The sequence below is a fragment of the Phalaenopsis equestris genome, unplaced genomic scaffold (assembly GCF_001263595.1).
Source record: "Phalaenopsis equestris unplaced genomic scaffold, ASM126359v1 Scaffold000428, whole genome shotgun sequence".
Classification (NCBI taxonomy): domain Eukaryota; kingdom Viridiplantae; phylum Streptophyta; class Magnoliopsida; order Asparagales; family Orchidaceae; genus Phalaenopsis; species Phalaenopsis equestris.
The window spans coordinates 3,557,586-3,584,773 of record NW_018164869.1 but is presented as its reverse complement, the minus strand read 5'-3'; the positions used below and the strand labels follow the sequence as shown (position 1 = coordinate 3,584,773).

Sequence of the window (27,188 nt, the reverse complement as noted above, 5' to 3'; positions counted from 1 at the left end):
ATTCTCAAATCTCACAAGTATTCTCACACTTCTATTAGAATATTATCAGATCCTACGGATTTTCCACCCTTGATTTTCTTTAAAGACTTCTCAACTTCTTTTTTAATAATGCGTAGTGTAATATTAGCAATTATAAATTATCAACATAAGCATAAAGCGAAAAGCAACTTCCCTGAACAATAACGCCACCTTTTATATTTCACTACAGCTAGAATATGGAAATAACAAGCCATGGTGTATATCTAGCAAAATAAATACAAATGAAGCAATTGAGAATAAAAACACGTTTCATGCACTAAATAATGATAAAAACTCTTAAACTCGGAACTAAGGAAAGAATAAGTTAGAGAAAAAGAAAGAAACAACTACAATAAACATCAATGAAAACATCAATAAACATGCACTAAATGATGATAAAAACTCTTAAACTCGGAACTAAGGAAAGAGTAAATTAGAGAAAAAGAAAGAAACAACTACAATAAACATCAATGAAAACATAAGTCAGTTATTTTTTCTGAGCTTTGATAAGAAAAGTTGAGGTCTCTAATGCTACGTTCACGATCAATTTTAAATCTTATACCAGATTCAAATTCAAATTTGAATTTTCTTAGCGCTAGTATGTTTCTAAAAAGCAGTGTCATTGTCTGACTTTATAATGATAAAAAATCAACGCTTTATCCAAAAAGCACTCCTAATGACACGCAAATCATAACCAATCGTGATAAATAACATGTGATGGGCATAAAGATGTCTCCTGCAGGTTATGTCTAAAACAAAAATTAAATTTACTGCAAGGAATTTGGAGACTTTGAATGCAAAGAGAAAAAATTGTTGGCCCAATGAAAAGAAGAATAAATATTATACAGGTGAAAGAAACTAAGATTTGTTTGGGTTGGTTATAGCTGTTTGTAAGAATAGTTGTAGTGCTATTGTAAGGAAAAATGAATTTATTGAAGTTAATATGAACAAAGTGCACCTAACAATTACAAAATGGAAAAAGGGAAAATTCAAAAAAATTGAAAAAACAATAGATTATTGCATGTTTGAAAGGTTAAAAATAGAAATAGGGTCTGAAGAGAGGAAGGAGGGTTGAAAGATAAAACTATTAAATATGAAAAGGGTTAATGATTTGGGGATTGCCATTAATCACTATGAAGTTTTTTAAATATAGTTTAAGCATATACTCCTCAAGTTAGATTGCAAGATAATTTGAACAATCAATCCTGGGAAAAGGTGGATGTACTATTACAATATGCCTGAGAAGATAATTAATTAGTGGTAAACAAAAATGAATATAAAATTTTTACTATGATTCACTATAAGAGGATTTATGGTGGGTATAAAATAAAAAATAAATAAATAAATAGAAGTCATATTTAATTCCGCAATAGCATATAATCTTGAAATGATGGACACAGTTTAAAAAATAAGGACACAATTGGTTCAAAAGCGAAACCACTAGATTACAAATAAACTGCTTTTCATTCAGGTAAAAAATAGAAAATCTTCTTTATAAGGTGACTTTAAGATTACACACTATAAATACCTTAAATAAATAATTCCCTAAGGATTTAATGATGGACAAACGCGCACAATCACAAATATGAATAGCTTTACATTAATAATTTCATGAGGATAAAATGATGGAACTAAAATGATAAATATTTCAAAATAAATTGTTAAGAAGAATGCATCGAATTTTCTACTTGAGCCAAGCTATGGCAGATAAGATGACTCGTTTCATTGAAAGGGTTGTCGTTAAAGTTCTAGGAGATTTTAAATAGTTAAATGCATTAAAAGTAACAAAGATCATAATTGAAGGAAAAAAACTCTTTCGAAAATTTATTAAATAAGAGTTTAAAGGAATAGATTATATTGCATGCATGCATCCATACGTAAATACATGCATATATATATATATATAATGACTTGAATATAACCAATAGCAAAGTCTTTCTTTTCTAGAACTCTTCAAAGTACTTCTCTTAGAATCTTATCATAAGTTTTTTTTTTCTAAATCAACAAAAACCATATGTAGATCTTCCTTATTCAGCTATTGAAGCACACCTGAGTTTCGACCCAAATTAAAAAAAAAAAATAATAATATATATATATATATATATATATATATATATAAGGAAATACAACTAATATTCTAATATTTTGGCAATAAATCTTTCCAATCAAACTTTAAAAGCTAATAAATTATAAAAAATTGGAGAAGGCGGATTGTGATAACAAAGAAATTAAAATTTATAAGCAATACACTGAAGTTATTAAAAAGGAAAGTAAAATATAAACTTTAAAAGAAATGCAATTTCAATCAGAAGAAAACCTTGAAAAAGAGAATTTTTGCAATATATAATTAATGACAAAATATAAAGAAGAAATAAAAATCTTCATATGATTATTATTAATCTTATAAGGCATATGATCAAACAAGCAATGAATTGGTGGCATTAAAAGAAAAAAAGTGTATCGATTGTATGTTGAAGCTTTAATATATATATATATATAAATAACTATATATATATATATATAGTTAAAGGAGCATTATTCGTCTCCCTACGCGTTAATATAATAAAGTTAATACATGTTTTGTTGGAGAAGGATTCCCAACTAGAAACCAAAAGAAATACAATACGCACTCCATAATGGGGATCCTCCGCCACTTACAACTCTACCCAAAAATAAGTAAAGACGTATTTATATATAGAGAGAGAGAGAGAGAGAGAGAAAATACCAAATATTAAAAATAGTTGTAAAGTAAGAAAATCGTAAAGTGTTGCCAATTATAACAAAATTACAGCCAATATCAAAATTAATTTACATCTTGTATTTATTAAGAGATTATCCATACGGATGTTTTTCACAAATGGCATACCTGTAATAGGTGAAATATCAACTAAAAAAATAAGAAATTAGAACAATGGAGAAAACGCTTGAAGAAAATAAAACCATCAAAACAAAATGAAAACAACATAAAGCCAAGGAATAAAGGCTTATGATTTTTATTGATCATATAAGGCTTATGATCAAGTATACAAGTAATGGTTTGGTTTGCATTGAAAGAAAAAAAAAATATACCAAAGTTATGTTGAAGCTAATAAATATATATATGATAGAGAATTATCAAATATTAAAAATAGTTGTGGAGATAGAGAATTATCAAATATTAAAAATAGTTGTGGAGTAACAAAAGAGTTATAAAATTTTCAGTTATAATCAGATTACAATCAAAATCAACATTAAGTTCACATCCTCTTGTACTTGTTAAGAAATGCTTCAAAAGAATACACTGTGTGGGGCCTTGTTGGGTGCTTCTCACAAATGATAAAACTCTAATAGCTGAAATATTCACTAAAATAAATGTAAAGTCAGAGCCATAGAGAAAATGCTTAAAAAAATAAAAGTATCAATACACAAGATGAACAAACATAAATGAAGCAAAGCGATAAAGCACAAAAAAGTATGGAAAAAAACCTTAATTTAATAGAATAAAAATTGAGAGTATCTTGAGATATATTTTAAAATATACAATAAATAACCCGCTGATGGACATTCTCTTCCAAAATGCATGCTGCATTACACTTTTAACATCAATTGACGTAACTATCACTTAAAGAAATCATCCACATAATGAATTAAAAGATCTTTTGATTAAAAATAGAAAGAAGATAGAGCAAAGTTCTAAAAAAAAAATTAGGGGCTTTGTTCTAGAACAGAATCCAACAACAACAAGCCTTTATCCCGCTAAAAGGGGTCAACTACATGAATCCTTTTTCTTCATTCCTATTGTCATGTTTTCATTTAATTCTAATAAATTAAGATTATTTTTTATACAACAAGCGCAAGTTTTGTTAGGTCTACCTCTACCTTTCTTAACATAATTCAAACCTAAAGCATCTACTCTCCTAACTAGATCATTAGATGACCAACGTTTAATGTGACCAAAACATCTAAGATGACTCTCTCTAATCTAATTATCCACTAACGCTACACCAACCCTTTCACAGATACATTTGTTTCGCACTTTGTCACTAAGTGTCAAGCCACTCATCCACCTAAGCAATCTCATCACAGTAACACTTCTACTTTTATGCTTCTCTTTTAAAGGCCAACATTTTGTGTCATAAAGTATTGCAGATCTTACCACAATGTTATAAAATTTTCCTTCAAGCCTAAGCTGTACTTTTCTATCACACAATAGGCCCGCACAATAGGCCCGATGCATTCCTTTGCATTCCTTCACTTCAACCATACAACTTGAATTCTATTAATAACATCCCCATCTATATCACCATCACTTTGAACAATAAACCTAAGATATCTAAAACGTTCACACCATTTAATAATTTGATCACCCATTGTTAGGGCTCTGTCGCTAGATTTACTTCTACTAAAATTACATTCCATGTATTCAGTTTTAAACTCACTCAAACGAAGGTCTTTAGACTCTAATGTAGACATCCATAATTCATTTTTTTTTCCCGAACTTTTTCTCTAGTATTACCCACAATAAGGATATCATCAGCAAAAAGCATACAACAAGGCACATCCTTCTGTACATGTCCAGTTAAGAGCAACCAGAGCTGAAGCAAAAAGATACGAGCTGAAAGTTGATCCCTAATGTAATCTATCTGAAATTAGAAAATATGTTGGTTCATAATCATTTTGTTCAAACACAAGTAACAACTCTAGCATACATATCTTAAACGACTTAAAAATAAGTCATGTCAATACCTTGCTTTTTTAGAACTCTCCAAAGAACTTCTTTTGAAACCGTATCGTAAGCTTTTTCTAAATCCATAGAAATTATATGTAGATCCTCCTTACTCTCTTTGTACTTCTCCATCAAACCACTCAATAGATGTACAGTTTCCATGGTTGACTTGCCCAACATAAATCCAAACTGATTATGAGGGATTTTGTATCACGTCTTAAAGTATGTTCAATTACTCTCTCGTATAATTTTAACGTATGGCACATTAACCTAATTCCTCAATAATTTGCACACTTATGTGCATCCCCTTTATTTTTAAAAATAGGGACCAAAGTACTATTCCTCCACTTCACAGGCATCTTTTAAATTTTTAAAATAATATTAAAAAGTATAGTAAGCCAAGTAACTCCTAAATATCCTAAATATTTACATGTTTCTATTGGGATAGCATTAGGTTCCAACTTATTTTACACCCTTTTAGAACAAATTCCAAATGAAAAAAAAAAAATAGCACACAAAAAAATACATGGAACCAAGGTACAAACAAAAAAAGCAATTGAACCAATGTAAGAAACAGCCTGCCAAAGAAAAATTAGCCACCCAAAGCATGGACTGACATTGGACAAAGTCTAGACCATCAAAATAGAACTTGAAGCAAAAAAAACTTGTTAAAAACAACTTATAGACATCAAAAGTCAGCATCGAACTGAACAGCCTCACACCCCAGGAAACTACAAGACTTGGAGGCCTGCACCATTAAAACCAGAAGCAATAAACTGCTGAATCAATAAATCAAACAGAACCATAGTAATCAAAGAAGAAAGCACAACTCCAAGGAGGGGGCATTCAAAAAAGCCAGAACAAAGAAAGCTTAGAGAAGGATTGGGTTCTTTTGTACACCTTGAAAGACATCATATAACTAAAAAATTGGTATGCAATCAATGTTTTCATAAATATGTTCACGGCAATTTATAGTGCGGACTAAAATTAAGCCAAGAAGCTTTTCTGGAATAAAAGCCCCACTTAGACTGAGAAAAAAAAATTGCTGACCCCAAAGGAAAGACAACTCGACATGCTACAAATTGATTTACTATGAGATAGATCAATATGAGGCTTTATTTAGGAAAAATTATGCTTTCTTGTTTTAACTGTTAAAAGCTGCTTTTTAACCACAATTTCAACTATGATTTACCAAAACCATCTTTCTTATGGCAAAATTTTGAAAAAGCTGTAAAAAAACCGTCATGAAGCGAATGTTTTTTTTGTTACTATTCCTATCACTAAAGCAGTGAAAAAAATATCCCAATCAAAGCCCAATATAAACTCCAGCTTCAGCTAAGCAAAAACCCTTTTGGGACCTACAAGATAGCCATGCAGATTACTCACAACATAAGAAGAAAAGAAAAACATTAGCAATAGAGTTCCCCCAAAAACACCGGTTTCAAATTGGAATTTTATCAAAAATATTCTACCCAATATCAGAATTTTAAAGCGCAGAAAATGGGGAGGTTTTAAGAATGGACTAATAGTTTGAACTGAAAGTGTTAAGCTTTCAGATTATCCAAGATAAGCAATACAACTACAATGTCATCGTTAAGCCATTAAAGAAATAGAAAACTCAAAAAATACATTAATGGATGCTACATTGAGAAGCTTTATTTAATTAGAAGTCAACAAACAACAACAATGTCCTGAAAAGCCTTTGAGCTTCAAGTTTCTTAATTTTCTGAAGGGATGCTAACTTAATGAAACAATAGAAAGAGATGATAAGATACAATTCAGCTAAAAACCTAAAGAAAGCCATTAAATCAAGTTGCAGAATAGCTAAAGTATAGTATAAACAAAACTGGAAAAAAAGAGGCATTTACATAAATACCACCCAATGCCTATGTATTTACATATCTGAAACAAACTTTGCTTTTTACATTGATACCACCCAAAATTTTTCATATCACATAAAAAATACCACTATTTTAAATTTTAAAAAGTGAAATGCACCTTTTTATGCATAGGTAAGGTGACATAAATGAAAAACTGAAGTTTAGATGTTAGACATGTAAATACATTTTATGTAAATCTTCCACACACAAAAAAGGAAAAGAAGCAGCTGACCTCCCATATCAGCAGCCAGTATAACACCATCTTTATATTTGAGGCCTAATACTGATGTACCAGTCACATATGGAGACCTGTATTTAATGGCCATTATCATTGTTTAAGGACTTGATCAATCTATAGAAGTTATCATATATAAAATATATAATACCAGCAGAAAATAATTACTTGAACCATATGGAACACAAACACGTGGAAAAAAAGCCTTCTAAAAAAACAAGGACCAGAACACAATAAAACCAGGGTAGCATGCGTGCTTCATAGGGCCCAATATACTATAATAGGAATGCATTTCATAATACTTGCATGTATTGACATAAGTAAGCTATATTACAATAATGAGCTCAGCAAACAGGAGAGAGCACATTGGGCCTCTAAGAAGCGTGAATAGTTCCGAGAGCCTAACATATTAAAATCTAGGGGCATTTACATACATACCACTCAATTCCTATGTATTTACATATCTAACACCTACACTTTATTTTTTACATTTAGACCACCCAAATTTTTCATATCACATCAAAAATTTCACCATTTTAACTTTTAAAAGTGATTAACACATTCTCATACATATGTAAGGCGGCATGTATGCAAAAATTGAAGTTTAGGTTGTAGATATGTATATACAAAAAATTAAGTGGTATACATGTAAATATTAAAAAAATCTAATACATGTTAGATAAGAAAGTACTCAGACATGCAGCGTATATGTATTACAACCCCATCTTGCATATCCAAATTTAGAAAGAAATGGTGCATAACAAATATGGAAGCATTATATGCCTAATAGAATGCTAAAAACAGTGATGCCAATTATGATTTTGGTTAATTCACTTATTGAGATTAAGATGTTCACTCTCCCATCATTTTATAGCATTTCATGTTTGATTTAGTATTTGTTTCAATACTTCATTGCGTTCACTGTTTTATGACTTAAAGAGTTTAAATTATTTATGTATAGTAGATCATAATATAATTGAAGGAGCAACTAAATAGTCTAAATCAAGTCAGCTCACCTGTAAAGAGAGCGCTTCACCGCATGTTCTCTTCCTGCTAAAAAAATATCCATGCCTTTTTGGGCAGTTTATAATAGTTTTAATCCTATGAATCACATCTATATCATTATCATAATTTCTATGATGTCATGACTGCAATAAGAAAAATAATAGTAAAGGAATATGAGTTACATCTCATTATGCATATTTTAATTTTATCACACCCACATCGTCATTAGTAGAAATGCTTCAAATAGAAATCCATCTTATCATTCTTTTACCTATCGATAATCAGATAGTATTTATTATACACACTTTTCCCATCATTAGCACCCTTATATAGCACTTTAAAAGGTATTACGAGCCTTATAGAATGCCCATAAAAACTGCTGAAGTCACAGGTATATATTAACTCTTCATGTTATTTCACACTTTTCCCATCATTAGCACCCTTATATAGCACTTTAAAAGGTATTACGAGCCTTATAGAATGCCCATAAAAACTGCTGAAGTCACAGGTATATATTAACTCTTCATGTTATTTCACCAATTCCAGCCTTCTAGATAATATTTTTTAAGTATTTTGTATGGAAGGGTATATAAATAATCTCCAATGATTTTCCACCCTACCAATCCACCATCTGTAAAAATTGAAATAAATCATCTTATCTAAAAAGACTTACCTTGTAAGTTCAATGCAAGCTTCATTGACAAAGATAACATTAACTGTGGGGGAGCAAGGATCTTAGGCTGGATTAATGAGATCTCAAAACTAGCATTTCAACTGATGTTAGAAAGGTGAGTGATTGAATGCCCATTCAACTGCTTATGAGAAAATGTGATTGGTAAAAGATATGAACAAATATAATCAATAGAGAAAAGGGTGACAGTCACTAAAAACAAAAAGAAAAGAATAAGAAAATGTGATTGGTAAAAGAGGATAGAGAATAATTCAAGGTTTATCAATAAAAGTCCAAGAGGATAAGATAACTGGCATATCGCCTGATTTTTATCCAAGTAAATTGAAATGTCGGCAAACCAGCCACATAAACTGAACGTCAACTTGAAACCACTGCAAAGTAGTCCATCAAAAAAAGTTTAAGTGCAAATTGATTCAAAACTACACTTAGCAAACATAAATGTAGAAATTACTTCGGAAAAATTGTTTGATTTCTGTGGGCATCATTTTTTTTTATGTCACATGTGTGGGATGTTCACCTGAGCGAATCGGGGTGACGCTTCGTGCATATATGTTTCCCGTAGCTCAATACATCCGGTTGAGACCTTTTGACGTGTGTTGAGGGGCACATTGCCTAGGTCATTTCACTAGACTTTGACTCTCGCTTAAGCGAAGGCCGGTTAGCATATCACTTGCCGGGTGGTTTCGGTAGGGCTAGTAGGTCTTATTTGTCGTGCTGCGCTCGAAATTGACTCAAATTGGCTCGATCGTCAGCAAAGTTTTCCAGATGACACCGGACGACGAAACGGATCGCATTAACGCGTTCGGAACGTCGATTTTACCCGGGAAGGACACATATCTTGTTGGGATTCCGTGCACGTGCGAAAAATGCCCAAATGGAGGAGTTTAAATACTAAATAACATTATCATTAAAAAAAAAGAACACCCCATCCCATTCACCACCGGCAATGCTCACCCCTTGCTTGCGTCCACCTCGGCCTACCTCCTCCCTTCCTCGTCACACCAGCGAGCCCTAGGTTTTCAAAACTTACGCATGTGATGCCCTAGCAACACCCTTCCCCTTCTCGCACTCGCGTCCCTGCCGGCAAGACCCCGCCAGCGAACCCCCTTGAGCGAGCGGATCTCCGCCCTAGCAACCGCTGCTGACTCCTTTTTTCCCTCCTTCACCGAATGAAAGCTCCCGCTGGCAGCCAACCTACTTATCACCGTCGACTTCTTGCTCCCCTGCCTCCGTTATCTCCCGCATTTTGTATATGCTGGAATATGGGAACACTGAATTCTTTATGGCTGCTTACAAGGAAGTCTGTGACAGGTGCACTGTTTGGCATCACAATATCAGATAGATATCTGAATGTTTCTCCTGTACGAGGTGATCTTGTACTAATAGAAAGATTCTGCTTACATGACTTTAAGTTTTCACATGGAGATGTTGTGATTTTTCAATCTCCAAGCAATCACAGGCAAATATATGTCAAAAAATTGATAGCTTTGTCTGGTGAATGGATTTGTGTTTCCACTGATATGGTGAAAATTCCTGATGGAAATTGTTTGGTCGAGCGAAACAATTCCTCTTCGAGTTTAGATTCAAGATCTTTTGGACCTATCCCTTTGGGGCTAATTAGAGGGAGAGTGACCCATATCATCTGGCCTCCCCAAAGACTAGGCAAAGTAGAGAGAAAGTTGAAGCCAGGAAGAATTTATCAAGACTAAAATGTTTCATTGCACGTTCTACGAGGCACACTGGAGCATGGATCAAACGTCGACGAGTTTGAAGCAAGCAAAGAGAACGCGTCCGCAATCGTCACGGTGGTGAGATCCTCTAAACTTCTAGCTGACCCTAGGTTTTAGTGGTGTTTAGGGGTGTGGGTTCGATTGCCCACACAGGGTGCGTGCGTCGGCGTGAGCCGGAGATTCGACGTACCTATGTGATTGATCGTCGATTTCCTAGAGCGAGCCTTTAGGTTAGGATCTTTCCTATGTAACCAGTGAGTCTTAGCACAAGTCCTGATGGGTCGGAGTCTCTCACTCCCCTTGCTTTGGGTTCCCCAGCTTTACTTGGAGAAGTTGAGAGGTCGGACTTGGCAAAGCGAGAGAAGTTTTGTAGTTGTCTCGGTTTGCAAAGTCTAGAGGAGTTCACAAAATGGGAAAAGCTTTGTAGCTAGCCCATTTCGTAACGCCGTGGAGAGTTTTCCCTTTGGAGATCCAAGGAGAAACTTAGGAGAAACGTCCCACATTTCCTCACCAAAACAAGAGGCGGCGGTGCCGCATATTCAAGGGTCTGAACCTTAAATTTCCCAGATGAGGTCGTTAGTACGAGCGTGGCTAGCTATCATATGTGGTCATATGCACCTCATTGTTTGCATGTACATATCATGCATGTTACATATTGCATGTCATATATCGCACTTGCACTCTGCACTTTGCATTTGCACTCTGCACTTTGCATTTGCACTTGCACCTTGTATCTCGCACTTGCACTTGCACCTTGTATCTCGCACTTGCACTTGCACCTGCACCATCATCACTTGTGCCTCAGTCGGTCATCCTGAACCGATCACATCACTTGTGTTTCAGCTGAGCCCGGTTGGCACAACACTTTAGATTAATCAGATATTTCATCTCGATCGACCAATCAATTGCTCTTTTGCATGTTTTGTATGTACATGTATATATTTGTATGCAAGATTGATATCATCTACTTGAATTGCATTCCTTCATGTTACTGTCTTACCGGTATACCCCTTTTTTCGGACCCTTGCCGCCACGGCATGCCCATTCCTACGAGTCACCGCCATAGCATACTCTTCATCACTACTTGTATGTTTTGATTTGTTTGCATTTCCATGTTTGCATGGATAGCGAGCTAGGCTTGTTAGGAGAGTGACCCCGTGTTTGTCGCAATGCCTTAATGAGCATTGTTTGTTGGTTTGATCCCGGTGAGCAATACGAGTTAAGTCATCGGGATTGACATGAGTATGACTGTGTTAAATAAAGATCTAATAGATCTAATAATAGATCTAACTCGCGTCACCACTCTTCGTGACACCCTTTAGATCCTTCGGATCTTTAGGATGGGGCGGTATGACGACTCTGTCAAAGTCATACTATACTCAGACTTACACCTCACTTATATATTAGGTTGATGCACTTTCTCGATAGATGATGTGTTAGGCTAGGATTTAGGATGATATGTAGTCTTTTTGAAGCCCGACTATTGTTCTCTGTTGAATCGGTTGCCATAGTCAGGTATCTGTATTTTGCATTGTGCTTGTGATGTGACTGCATGTTGCATATGTGTGGTAGTGTGTTAGGGCGTTCTTCTACAGAGAGTCATGTATATTTATATGCACACACACATACCGTTATTTGGGGAGCATGTGATGATTTCTCACCCTTTTATTTGCAGGTGTTATTTAGCTCCCTACTTTTAAGGCATGGTTCATGATATGTTATTTGCATGTGAGTTTTCCCGCTGACACTTGTTTTTTTGCAGGATTAAGTTTTTTTTTTCTTATGTACTTTTTAGAGTTTAGGAGAATCATGTAGCAGAAATAAGATACGGGCACGAGTTCTAATGTGTTAGGCATGGGAACCACGTGGAGGGAACCAGGAGCAGATACCCGTGCCCCGTATCTTAATTCTGCATTTTATATTGATATATAGAATTCAGACCGGGCATGTATATGCGGAGTCCGACCGCCTTTTCCCTTATGGGATATGTTGCAGACTCAGCGACACCGGCCTGTTTATTATTTTGATTTAGCTTGTTTTATTTTTTTTGCATCATATAGCATGTTTGCACATTTGCATGTGTTTTCCCGTTTTCTTTCTGTGATTTATCTGGGATTTCATGATACAACATAGGCTCTTTAGAACTTAAAATTCTAAATTTTCTACAAAACTCTAAATAAAATATTTAAATATTTAAGATAATTAAAATTTATAATTAAAATTTATGATTAAAATATCCAGGATTTAAAAATTGCAACATTTATTTTCCTGCATATATTAATAGGGCATCCATAATACTTAAAACCGCTCAAGATAACTGTATTCATATTTGCATGTCCCGAAGAGGAGTCCCCGTACTTCTCCAACCTGACTGACTCAGCATACCTTCTTATAGGTGGTTGTCTAGTGTGTCTAGGGTGTTAGAAGACACCCCGACCCAGACGGGGTATAAGTCCTTTTTGTTCCAGCTTTGTAGCTGAACCTCCACTTTCTCTTCTTTCTTGAGGCATCATTGCCACTTCGGCGGGTATAAGTTTCACCTCTTGAAGCTCCAGTTTATAATCATAGGATAGAGTTTTTTTCCTCTAACTTTAGGGCTACCGAGGTTCCCGTGGATGATGCAATTCACGGATTGCTGACCGGGGATTTCAGGACGTGTTTGGTCGATTAAGAACAGGTAGACTTAGGGTTTTAATAGTTGTGGATGACGGGTCCCTGTTACCCCGACACAGTTACCTCTATATTTTAGCATCATTCTACATTCTTTTTTGTTAAGCCCATTTGAGCTCTGTCTTTCCTTGACTTCGTTGATATCATTTTGACAGTCTGAGTCGACGGGTTGCCGCCCATTTGGGATATGACAATTTGTCCTCTGCCCTTATGACCCGGACGTGCTTTTAAGTGTTGGGATATCACCGTCAAGATGATTTAGGTTATTTTGTGAGCCCCGTGTGTCGATGAGCCGCTACCCATATGGGATGTGAGAGACTCTCTCTCTGTCAGATGGCTTAGCGTTAGCTTTGAAGCATCGGGACTGTTCTCACATGGAATAACCTTCCTTTGATTGCTTATACCCCATGTCTATGATAATATAAAGCGAAACTTTTTTTATCGAGAGTATTTCTGAGTATCTGCTAAGATGTAATTAACTAGTAGGAACACGTTCCTCTTGGAGTGCTCTTGACCCCCAGAACAGGTACATACACTTGACTATCTGGTTGTGGGTTGTCTACGTAGATACTTCTTTCGCGGATATTTGTTTAAGGTGTCTCCGCCCGATCTTGTTTGGGCGGACATTCTTGACCTATCCTTGCGAGGTTTATCGAACGGAGACTCTCCACGTTTTACTTTTTCTCTTGTTTGTCTTTTTGTCGTATGTTTCTTCTTATTCGGTTTCTCTTCTCTTCGAATCAATGATTTGATTCTGGAGGGAGATTTATTCGAATGAGGGAAGTATACGACGATCAACAAGCTGGCGACTCCTTTTAAAATAAAAAAAGAAAAACGAACGGAAACAATTTCTTCATTCACATGTAAGGTACATATATATATAGGGAATCCAATCCCTCCTAATTCACAACCTTACAAAGTATATCCAACATAAATTAGAAAAAAAAAATTAAAATAAAGGAAAGCAACATAAATTGGGAATGAATAAACACAAATCAAGTGGTTTCCAAATTAGTCTTCCATCAAGTATCTCATAAGATCTTGGTTTGTCGGTCGGTCCATACTAGAAAAATCACCTGAAACTTCTCAAGCTCACACACTCTCCCTCAAGTTGGGTCCTAGACGTTGTAGAGATCAAGCTTAGTATTGAACTCTAAAAAGGTGTTTAAAGAAAGGGCTTTGGTGAAAACATCAACAACTTCTTGGTGTTTCAGGATGTAGCTTTGCTTTAGAATTCCCCCATTAACATTTTCAAATATGAAGTGTCTATCAACTTCGAAATGTTCGGTCCTGTCATGATACACAAGATTCTTCACAATATGGTAGTTGCTTGACTGTCACAAAATATTTGTATAGACATATTGGAGGTAAATCTCAGTTCTCCTAACAATTTTTGAATTCAAATCCCTTCACAAATTGCAAGTATCATATACTCTAATTATGCACTGCTTGTAAAAACAACAACTTGTTTCTTACTTCTCCATGTAACCAGATTTTCTCATATGTGTGAGCAGTAACTGTTGATGGACCTTCTATCAGTGAATTCCCTAGCCCAACTAGCATCAATGTAGACTTTTGCATATTTTTTTGGTTTTCTCAAAAATTAATCCATAACCAGAAGTTTTCTTTAAAAATCTGGAAATGTTGTATATCATCTCCAAATGCTCTTTATTTGTGTTATTCATGTGTTGGCACACAATACTAACAGAGTATACAATATATGTCCCAATATCTGATAGATAGATGAGTTTTTATGCTAATATTTGATATATCCTCTTTTCCACGGATATACTCTCTTCCTACTTGTTTGACTTTTTGTTGGGATTCATTAGAGTATCAGCGGCTTTGCATTCAATTATTCATGTTTCCTTTGGTTGATCTCGGATGTATTTCTTCTGTGATATAACAATGTCTTTCTTGGATTTTGATACTTTTCTTGGATCTTGATACTTCCATACCTATAGAATATTACATGTTTCCTACGTTATTGATTTCAAACTCAGCAGCAAATACTTCTTTGATTTTAAAAATTTCTCTGTCATCATCACCGGTAAGAATCAAATGGTCAACATATACGATCAGTGCAATAATCTTATCTCAAGAGTGTGTTTTATGAATAATATGTGATCAACTTGACTTTGAGAATATCCATTGAATTTCATGATCTTAGTAAATCTTTCAAACCAGCCATTAGTAATTTTTAAAGCCCATTGAGGTACTTCGTGGCTTTACATACTAAGTGTTTGTTGGTGGCATCTCCACGTACACTTTTTCTTCCAAATCCCCATTCAGGAAAACATTTTTTTTTGTTAAGTTGATGCAGTCATCGTTCCTTGTTAATTACTATTGAAAAGACAACTCTGGAAATATTATAATTTGGTAACTGGTGTGAAGGTATCCTGAAAGTAGATCTCATAGCCTTGCGTGAAACCTTTCGCGACAATTTCAATTTTGAATCTCTCAATACTCTCATCACCTTTGTATTTAATGTTGAGCACCCACTTCAATCCAACTAGTTTCTTATGTTAAGGGAATTTCGCAAAAATCTATGTGTCATTATGTTGTAGCGCTCAAATCTCCTCTTCCACTGCTTTCTTCCATTCTGCCTTTTCAAAAGCTTCATAAATAAATTTGGTCGATGTTAAATATAAATGCTCTATATGCTGAGGATAATTTATCATAAGCTACTTATTCCTGAATTGAGTATATGGTACAACTTTCCTTCTCATTAGCACCAAAAGAGGAATGGGATAACTCGTGACTACTAGACTCATCCCCATAAATTTCAACACACATATTTTGGTTGGAGCTGTTATGTTTTTGCAGATTGTCTTCTACCTGCTCAAAGTTTTTCTTCTCCTAGAATACACACGAAGATTTTTGTTGTGGACTTCATGTTAGGTTGGTTGGATATCCTAAACAAGAGTAATAGAGTCAGATGGAAGAGGGCATGGAAGAAGAGCAGGTGAGGTGGGGTTGTCGTGTGGGTATCATTAAGTGAGCCCCAAAATTGATGCCCATTTGCACTCTCTCCCCAAAGAGCAAATTTAGGATAGTGAGATTGATTTTCAAAAAATGTGCATCCATGAAGTTTTAATATTTTATGGTAACAGCAGAATAACATTTATACATTTTTTGTTGGAGGCAAACTCAAAGAAATACACTTGATGAATTTTAGGTCAACCTTTGTGTGGTTCGGTTGGTAAATGTGGACAAAAGAGAACCAAATACTTTTAAAGGAATATTACATGAAAATGATCTAACATGCAGATATTTTTTTTATTAAAATATGGAGAGAAACTTTTAATCCAAGAACTCTGCTTGACATTCTATTAATGAGGTAGGTAGTTGTGAGCACAAAATCTACCAAAAAAAATCTATTAGAACATTATGAGAAATCAGTATAGACCTAAATACCTCAAGGAGATATATATTTTTCCTCTCAGCTATCTCATTTTATTGTGAAGACTCAACACAGTAACTCACATAAATGATCTCTCCCTTCACAAGGAAGGGTCCAAGAATAGAATTGAAGTATTTCTTTACACTATCAGTTTTGAGAATCTGAATTTTGCATTAAAATTAAGCGTAAATCATGTCATAGGACTAAAAAAATTGTGCAATTTCGGATTTCTCCTTTTTGAGAAATACCCAACGGGTTCTGGTGTGACCATCAATGAAAAAAACAAACCACCTGTGTCCATTGATGATTTTCAACTTTGAAGGTCCTCAAATCTCATTATGGATGATAAATAAATGATGTGAGGGTTTGTAGTGAAACTGAGGATATACATGAGGGATATGATTAACTAATTAGCAGATTTCACACTGATGGAACTCGAACATTTTGTTAATAAAAAGATGATGGTGCAACTTCGCAATATAAGAAAAATTGGGATGACCCGGACAACAATGGCATAATAAAACTTGACTTTCAATAGACTCGGACAAAGCAGACTTGGGATCATGAAGGGGATAGTGGAGAAGAGACGTGTGTGTTAAGGGAATAGTTCTCCTTGAGTGGGTATAGACATTGATGCAATTTAGCACTGTCAATCACCTTCCCCGAATCCACCACTTGAAATTTATAAGAGTTATAACATAATTTAGTAACATGAATTAGATCATCAATAAATTTGTTAATTGAAAGTAATTGCAATCTAGTTGGGGAACATATAACACTGATGAAAGTTGAATAGATTTAGAGATTTTCACATCTCCTTTCCCAATAATTCTGAAGTGAGATTCATCGGCAAGTCAAACAAATTTGAGATTGGTGATCTCTTGGTAACTTGTATGAATGTCCAAAGTCATATGATCAAAAGCACCTGAATTTATTATCCACCGTCAAATTCTTTCATTATTAGCAATATAGGATGATATGATATCTTGGTGTGTCGTCTAGTTAGTAGGCTCCGAAGTAGAACTAGACGTCTTCATTTTGTACTTGGTCATAAACCTTATTCAAATTTAGGCAGGAAGAATTACAAGTTGGTGCAAGTTGTAGGATTCATGACCGCTTCTAGCTGTAGGAGTGGAAGAACGCCTGAAAAACTGTAAAGAGCACTAGGAGATGTTTGCAGAGTTGCTCTGGCTGCTACCTAAACCTGATGTTGCTCTGGCTACCGGGAGACGTCTGACAGGGAGAGGGAGCAATAAGATCCACTGCTACGACCCTACAAGGAAATAAGGGGAGAAGAGACATGAATTGGGAGGGCCTCCAGAGACTTTTACGACCTGTAGAGAGAATTCTGGTGTTGAACGCTGCGGGAGAGAAGTTTCAAATGAGATCCTGTTGCAGGGATAAGTTTCGATGGAGGGTTTGCTGCAAGGAGAAGCTTCGGCAAAAGGACTATTACAGGAAGAAGCTTCAGCAAAAGGACTATTACAGGAAGACATGTGGCTATAGAAAGGATTTTGCAGGTTGCAGGGAAGAGTTTTGGCATTAAAAGTTGCAAGGTGCAGCCTGCAAATACAAGGAATTTGTAGGGAAGAACCAGGGAGAAGAGTCTAGGTTGCATCTGCTTGCTTTCATAGGGAGGAAATCGGTGCCTGGTCTCCTGAGAGAAATAAGGAAGTTGGTTGTTGGGATTAGGGAGCAATATGAGATAGCAAATGTGTCAGTAGATGAGAGCTGCCACAAGGACAACATGAGAAGTGTCAATAGTGATAGTTGCTACAGGGACAATAGAAGTAGGCCCCTACAGAGATAGCAGAAGGCTGACAAAGGAAGAATGCCCCATAGACAAAAGGAGAAATTCGTTGCAAGGGGCTACAACATTTAGCAAGATGGCGTGTAGCAGGGATATTCTAGCTTGGAGAAAATCCAACAAAGGAAAGCCTATTGCAAGAAGGAGCGGACTACGGAGCCAGGGATGAGCGGCTTGGGAGGGAATTTGCGGGCCTGGGCAACTTGCAGGGATAAATTTGGCTCTAGCAAAGGAGTTTCTTAGCTGCAATAATAAGGTTTGGTTCTGACATGAAGGATGGAACAGCCTGGTGGGAAGGAGATCAAGTTCTGGAAGGAGGTTTGGCTCTGGAAGGAGTAAATCTCTATTGCTCCGATATCATGTAGAAATTACTTAGGAAAAATTGTTTGATTTATTTATTCACATGTAGGGTGCATATATATAAAGAATAATCCAATCCATCGTAATTTACAAACTTACCAAATATATTTAACCTAAATTATGAAAGGAGATAATTCAAAAATAAAAATAAAAAAATATGAATAGGAAATAAATAAACAAAAATCAAGAGGTTTCCAAATAAGTTTCCAATCAAATCTTGGATAGCCGGCAGTTCATACTACGAAAACTACTTGAAACTTCTCAGGTTTCCGTACTACATAAATTCAGTCAGCAAGTCAGTAGGGAGTTGATACATCAAACATATAATAACCTTAATCTTGTGGGGTTGTTTAGTAGCGAATTTGAGAGATTTAATTGGGATATAACCATAAATCCTGCCAAACGATCATTTTTTATAAGTTAAATTTGAAGCAAGTTTAAATCCTATGACAACCCCATATCGCCGTAAATCTCGAATTTACAAAATCTGATAATTCGGAGTATTGGTTGCAAGCAGGATTTAACTTAAATATGATTCAATAAATCTTGTAAATCATGATTTAATAAATCATGGCGTGTTGGATCTTGAAGACTACTTGGTATTATTGACATTAAATTCAGTTCAATCTTGTAAAACTATTTGACAACTTAATTTAGAATTTAAACATGTTATCTTCAGTTGGATTTAAATGATATTATTTGATAAGTGGTTTGTAATAAATTGCACAAATAGATCAATGAGCACCTTTAAACTTTTTGCCTATCAGCTCAACAACTTTAACATAAATTTTCGGTAACTATCACATCATATTTATTGCATAAATGAGACAAGAAGCAGTTAAAATGATCATTTACTAAATATCAGCAGAACAAAAAAAAGTTAATGTTGCTAGCCTATTGATTCTTAGATATTCAGAGTGTTCTTCACCGCACCTACGCATATTTGAAGCAAGCATTATTCTAAGCTGAAAATCACGAATGAGATAGCTCTAATTGAGTTATCGAGCTGAATAACATAATACTTAATATGGCTCACTGTTTTATTTGTGCACTTTATTTCAGACCATTTAATTAATATTTAAATTCAACTTAAGATAATGAACTTAAAACCTAAAATAAATTATCAGATAAATCCACAGGATTTAAATGCATTTAATCTCTATCATAACAAAAAATTTATAACACCCCCAGTATTTACTACATATGGGTTCACAGGATTTACTAAATTCTATTTGAGTTTAATCCTAATTGAGGTAAAACAGCTGCTAAAATTATTGTTCATGGATCTGAGAAAAATCCACAATGTTACACATTTCGCTTTAACCATCTCTCAAGTGCTCTCAATTTATTGGAAACCTAGCACAGTTTTGCCACTCTAAGAAAATCCGAGCTCGTTCCTAACAAAATATATACAGAATAATGCGCAGATGATAATAAGCAGTAAATATCTGAGGTAGCTGGAGATCAAAATTAGGAAAAAAAGGAGAACATACAGTGTCCTCTCTGAACCTGTCTCGGTGCCGACTGAACCCTCGCTCATCCGTGATGAAACTGCACCGCACTGCAGGAAACTCGCGGATAAAGATAAAAAGACGAATAAAAATGAAGACTAAAAGCACCGGAACATGAGGAGCAACGAATACCAAACCCTTACCTCCATTATAACTTCAGAGCGATGATCTACGAGCGATCTTCTCGATCTTCTGGTTCGCTAGCAAATCGAAACCCTTTCCTCTCCTCCAAGAAATTAAGTTCTCGGCTAGGTCCAATTGCAGCTGCATCGGGAGGGTTCAGTTTTCTTGATTTGATTTTATTTAAGTTAATTTTCTTAATTTAATTGAATAATAATTACTCATTAATAAAAATATTATCATATTAATTATAATTAAATAGTTTTATACTTATTGTATTAATTATTAAAAATATAAATATTAAATTGTTATTCATTCCATAAATTTATAAGTATATTTTAATATTAATAATTAATTAATTTAGTAAATATATAATTATGAATTATCAAATTTTAAAATAAAATATTGATTAACATTAAGAACCTCGCAAATTTTGACCACTTTGAGTTGTTTTAATAAGTCGAATTTATATAATTTGCTAATTTTTATTATGATTTATTGTTAGTTTAAGGGCCATAACAGATTTTTAAATACTAATAAAAATTGTCAAACACTTTCATTTAACAAGTTTATTAAATCACTTGTCAAATTGTTTTGAAATTTATCTCTTGCAAGATTTACTAAATCTGATTTTAAAGGATCAATTTATATGTATTTTATTTAAGTAACAAATAGAATTTAACTTTTATATATTTTTTTAAATATTTGGTCACACATATAGTCTAACATATGAATAATGTTGCAATACCCCCCAATAACACCGCACGGTGAACCGCTTCAATAACATATGCGGTTCCACTTTAATAAGTCTCACAAAACAACTTCAATAAATCTCTAATAGCGCTGCAATAACCTTTTAATAACACTGCGCAAAAAACTTATTCAATAACGTCGCAGTCCCGCGTCAATAACGCCCCATAACAATTTCAATAACCGCTTCAATAACGTCACAATAACCTTCTAATAACAAACCGCTCCAATAACTTTCATGGTTCCATTTCAATAACCCTCGCAAAACAGCTTCAATGTGTACCCAATAACGCCGCAATGACCCTTCAATAACATCTAGCGAATAACCACTCTAATAAGTCTCCTAAAGACGAGTCCAAGGTTGTTACTAATCTCAACAACAGTGAAATTAAGGTATTTAGTGATTTATTTGAGAGTAAGAGATCAGCAATGAACTCAAAACCCTCTAAGCCAGCTTTAATAACCCCACAATAACGTCAAAACCTGACCTTTAGAATTCGATGATGACGAATATGTGATTTGTATCAAGGAATTGATGGCTAAGAAATTTAATAAATGAAGCATATTAGAAGATGATGATGACAATGATGTAGTTTGTATCAGGTAAGTGATCGCTAAGAGATTTGTTAAATATAGAAAATAGCATAAAATTCATATATAAGTAATGATTTCTTGGACTTCTCAATTATTATGTGACTAGTGTGTGAATTCATTAGAGAAACATAAGGTAACATTATTTTAATTTTTTTTATTATTTTATTAAATATGGGTTGTTATTGAAGGATTATTGCAACATTATTGGAGACTTATTGGAGTTCTTCTGCCGGAGTTATTGAAGTGGAATCTCCGAGGCTATTGAAGCGGATCACAACGCGGTGTTATTTGGGGGTTTTTATGGGGTTATTGTTGAGACTGTAAAGTGGTTATTGGAGTTGTTATGCGGGGGTTATTGAAGTGGGATTGTGGTGTTATTAGATCGGTTCTTCGCGCGAAGTTATTGAAGGGTTATTGCGGCGTTATTGGGGATTATTGGAGTTGTTATACGAGGGTTATTGAAGTGGAACCACAGAGGTCATTATAATGATTCACAGCACGCTGTTATTGGGGGGTTATTGCGACGTTATTAGAGTTGTTTTGTGGGTGTTATTGGAATTGTTATATAGGATTATTTACGCGAAACTACAGAGTAATTGGAGTTGTTCGCCCTGTTGTGTTAATGAGGGGTTATTACGGTGTTATCGGGATGTTGTTGAAGATGTTGTGCGGGGGTTATTGACGCGAAACCGCAGACTTCTTGGGGATCGGTTAATAGGGGGTTATTGCGGCTTTTTAGGAGCATTTACATTCATACCAATTTAGGATTCTAACATTTAGTGAAAGAATTCCATCACAGTAGTCCTATCACTCTTTATCCATTTATTAGTTAGTTTGCAGGTGTTCGATCTAAATTATTTATGCAATTTTGAAATAAAATTGATGCTATTAAGTTATTCTGGAAAATTAAATATAAATAAAAATTGCATAAGTAATACCTACAATATTGTTAGATTTAATATACTTATTTTTTGCACACTATTCCACACAAAAAAATAATGTGATTGAATATTTTGTGCTAAAAATTATATTTCACGTATGAAATCCATCATCAATTCGGTATATGATTTTGTGGGTTGTGGTTTAAACCAATTGTGCAATTTTGAAATAATCATGAGTGAGTGTTTATAGACGAGTAACAAAAAAAAATAAAGAAAAAAAAACAAAACAAAATGATGATTATTTTCCATTATATATCGACTTGTGTGAGAAAATTGGGCATTGAACACATGTTTGGATCAAATGGGTTTGGTTGTGGTCCATGGATGGCTGAAGGTTCTTTTGGCTTTCATGTGTATCGTGGTAAGTGTTAGAAAAACTTATTGTTAGTTAAAAAACTAAACATACTTCGGAATAAAGGAATATAAGTTTTTCTCTCTTCTTCTTTTCTCAATGCCCCTTTAACCTGAAATTATTTATTCCCTTATGACGCCAATTGGTTGGGTCAATCAAGTTGGATTCATTATTCACTGATTTTTTTTTTTGCCTGAACTAAGTGCCTTTCCGACTTACAATGTCATCAACATTCAATGATAATTTTTTCAAGGATTCCAACATACACTGCTCAGCTTCTTCATTGTCTTGTGTTTTATTACTAATTTGATATGCAAATTTGATATGCAAATTTATTGTGATTAAAGTTTATCCTTATGGAGCTGTTGATATTAAAGATTCTAAATTTGAGAAAATCTTTGAAGTGAATGAACATAGACTGAAACCTTATTTTATAGGAGATCAACAGAAGTTTAATGATAGAAAGATGTTGGGTCAACCAGAGTAAAACTGGTTACGTCGGGTTACGACGGTAAAGTGGTTATTGGAGTTGTTCTGCAAGGATTATTGAAGTGGGATTGTGGTGTTACTAGATCGGTTCTTTGCGCGAAGTTATTGAAGGGTTATTGTGGCAATATTGAGGATTATTGGAGTTGTTATACGAGGGTTATTGAAGTGGAACCGCAGGGGTCATTATAATGATTCGCAACACGCTATTATTGGGGGGTTATTGCGACCTTATTAGAGTTGTTTTGCGGGTGTTATTGGAATTTTTATACAAGATTATTTACGCGAAACTAAAGAGTAATTAGAGTTGTTCGCCCTGTTGTGTTAATGAGGGGTTATTACGGTGTTATCGGGATGTTGTTGAAGATGTTGTGCGGGGGTTATTGACACGAAACCGCAGACTTCTTGGTGATCGGTTAATAGGGGGTTATTGCGGCTTTTTAGGAGCATTTACATTCATACCAATTTAGGATTCTAACATTTAGTGAAAGAATTCCATCACAACAGTCCTATCACTCTTTATTCATTTATTAGTTAGTTTGCAGGTGTTCGATCTAAATTATTTATGCAATTTTGAAATAAAATTGATGCTATTAATTTATTCTGGAAAAATAATATAAATAAAAATTGCATAAGTAATACCTGCAATATTGTTAGATTTAATATACTTATTTTTTGCACACTATTCCACAAAAAAAAATAATGTGATTGAATATTTTGTGCTAAAAATTATATTTCACGTATGAAATCCATCATCAATTCGGTATATGATTTTGTGGGCTGCGGTATAAACCAATTGTGCAATTTTGAAATAATCATGAGTGAGTGTTTATAGACGAGTAACAAAAAAAAATAAAGAAAAAAAAACAAAACAAAATGATGATTATTTTCCATTATATATCGACTTGTGTGAGAAAATTGGGCATTGAACACATGTTTGGATCAAATGGGTTTGGTTGTGGTCCATGGATGGTTGAAGGTTCTTTTGGCTTTCATGTGTATCATGGTAAGTGTTAGAAAAACTTATTGTTAGCTAAAAAATTAAACATGCTTCGGAATAGAGGAATATAAGTTTTCCTCTCTTCTTCTTTTCTCAATACACCTTTAACTTGAAATTATTTATTCCCTTATGACGCCAATTGGTTGGGTCAATCAAGTTGGATTCATTATTCACTGATTTTTTTTTTTGCCTGAACTAAGTGCCTTTCCGACTTACAATGTCATCAACATTCAATGATAATTTTTTCAAGGATTCCAACATACACTGCTCAGCTTCTTCATTGTCTTGTGTTTTATTACTAATTTGATATGCAAATTTGATATGCAAATTTATTGTGATTAAAGTTTATCCTTATGGAGCTGTTGATATTAAAGATTCTAAATTTGAGAAAATCTTTAAAGTGAATGGACATAGACTGAAATCTTATTTTATAGGAGATCAACAGAAGTTTAATGATAGAAAGATGTTGGGTCAACCAGAGTAAAACTGGTTACGTCGGGTTACGACGGTAAAGTGGTTATTGGAGTTGTTCTGTGGGGGTTATTGAAGTGGGATTGTGGTGTTATTAGATCGGTTCTTCGCGCGAAGTTATTGAAGGGTTATTGCGGCGTTATTGGGGATTATTGGAGTTGTTATACGAGGGTTATTGAAGTGGAACCACAGAGGTCATTATAATGATTCACAGCACGCTGTTATTGGGGGGTTATTGCGACGTTATTAGAGTTGTTTTGCGGGTGTTATTGGAATTTTTATACAAGATTATTTACGCGAAACTAAAGAGTAATTAGAGTTGTTCGCCCTGTTGTGTTAATGAGGGGTTATTACAGTGTTATCGGGATGTTGTTGAAGATGTTGTGCGGGGGTTATTGACGCGAAACCGCAGACTTCTTGGGGATTGGTTAATGGGGGGTTATTGCGGCTTTTTAGGAGCATTTACATTCATACCAATTTAGGATTCTAACATTTAGTGAAAGAATTCCATCACAGCACCTATCACTCTTTATCCATTTATTAGTTAGTTTGCAGGTGTTCGATCCAAATTATTTATGCAATTTTGAAATAAAATTTATGCTATTAAGTTATTCTGGAAAATTAAATATAAATAAAAATTGCATAAGTAATACCTGCAATATTGTTAGATTTAATATACTTATTTTTTGCACACTATTCCACAAAAAAAAATAATGTGATTGAATATTTTGTGCTAAAAATTATATTTCACGTATGAAATCCATCATCAATTCGGTATATGATTTTGTGGGCTGCGGTATAAACCAATTGTGCAATTTTGAAATAATCATGAGTGAGTGTTTATAGACGAGTAACAAAAAAAAATAAAGAACCAAAAATAAACAAAACATAATGATGATTATTTTCCATTATATATCGACTTGTGTGAGAAAATCGGCCATTGAACACAGGTTTGGATCAAATGGGTTTGGTTGTGGTGCATGGATGGTTGAAGGTTCTTTTGGCTTTCATGTGTATCGTGGTAAGTGTTAGAAAAACTTATTGTTAGCTAAAAAATTAAACATACTTCAGAATAGAGGAATATAAGTTTTCCTCTCTTCTTCTTTTCTCAATACACCTTTAACTTGAAATTATTTATTCCCTTATGACGCCAATTGGTTGGGTCAATCAAGTTGGATTCATTATTCACTGATTTTTTTTTTTGCCTGAACTAAGTGCCTTTCCGACTTACAATGTCATCAACATTCAATGATAATTTTTTCAAGGATTCCAACATACACTGCTCAGCTTCTTCATTGTCTTGTGTTTTATTACTAATTTGATATGCAAATTTGATATGCAAATTTATTGTGATTAAAGTTTATCCTTATGGAGCTGTTGATATTAAAGATTCTAAATTTGAGAAAATCTTTAAAGTGAATGGACATAGACTGAAATCTTATTTTATAGGAGATCAACAGAAGTTTAATGATAGAAAGATGTTGGGTCAACCAGAGTAAAACTGGTTACGTCGGGTTACGACGGTAAAGTGGTTATTGGAGTTGTTCTGTGGGGGTTATTGAAGTGGGATTGTGGTGTTATTAGATCGGTTCTTCGCGCGAAGTTATTGAAGGGTTATTGCGGCGTTATTGGGGATTATTGGAGTTGTTATACGAGGGTTATTGAAGTGGAACCACAGAGGTCATTATAATGATTCACAGCACGCTGTTATTGGGGGGTTATTGCGACGTTATTAGAGTTGTTTTGCGGGTGTTATTGGAATTTTTATACAAGATTATTTACGCGAAACTAAAGAGTAATTAGAGTTGTTCGCCCTGTTGTGTTAATGAGGGGTTATTACAGTGTTATCGGGATGTTGTTGAAGATGTTGTGCGGGGGTTATTGACGCGAAACCGCAGACTTCTTGGGGATTGGTTAATGGGGGGTTATTGCGGCTTTTTAGGAGCATTTACATTCATACCAATTTAGGATTCTAACATTTAGTGAAAGAATTCCATCACAGCACCTATCACTCTTTATCCATTTATTAGTTAGTTTGCAGGTGTTCGATCTAAATTATTTATGCAATTTTGAAATAAAATTGATGCTATTAATTTATTCTGGAAAAATAATATAAATAAAAATTGCATAAGTAATACCTGCAATATTGTTAGATTTAATATACTTATTTTTTGCACACTATTCCACAAAAAAAAATAATGTGATTGAATATTTTGTGCTAAAAATTATATTTCACGTATGAAATCCATCATCAATTCGGTATATGATTTTGTGGGCTGCGGTATAAACCAATTGTGCAATTTTGAAATAATCATGAGTGAGTGTTTATAGACGAGTAACAAAAAAAAATAAAGAAAAAAAAACAAAACAAAATGATGATTATTTTCCATTATATATCGACTTGTGTGAGAAAATTGGGCATTGAACACATGTTTGGATCAAATGGGTTTGGTTGTGGT

At 34.3% G+C, this 27,188-nt stretch overlaps 1 protein-coding gene across 1 annotated transcript in view; it reads right to left on the bottom strand.

Moving 5' to 3' along the window:
* The window catches only part of LOC110027590 (proteasome subunit beta type-4), a 28,900-nt gene extending 8,608 nt beyond the window's left edge, over positions 1-20,292 (bottom strand). Inside the window, exons 1-3 of the mRNA XM_020729085.1 lie at positions 20,159-20,292; positions 19,998-20,065; positions 6,836-6,912 (exon numbers count right to left, since the gene is read on the bottom strand). Of these exons, the coding sequence (XP_020584744.1) occupies positions 6,836-6,912; positions 19,998-20,065; positions 20,159-20,164 (151 nt within the window). The 5' untranslated portion in view covers positions 20,165-20,292. The remainder of the gene's footprint in view (positions 1-6,835; positions 6,913-19,997; positions 20,066-20,158) is intronic.
* Positions 20,293-27,188: the final 6,896 nt, after the last annotated feature.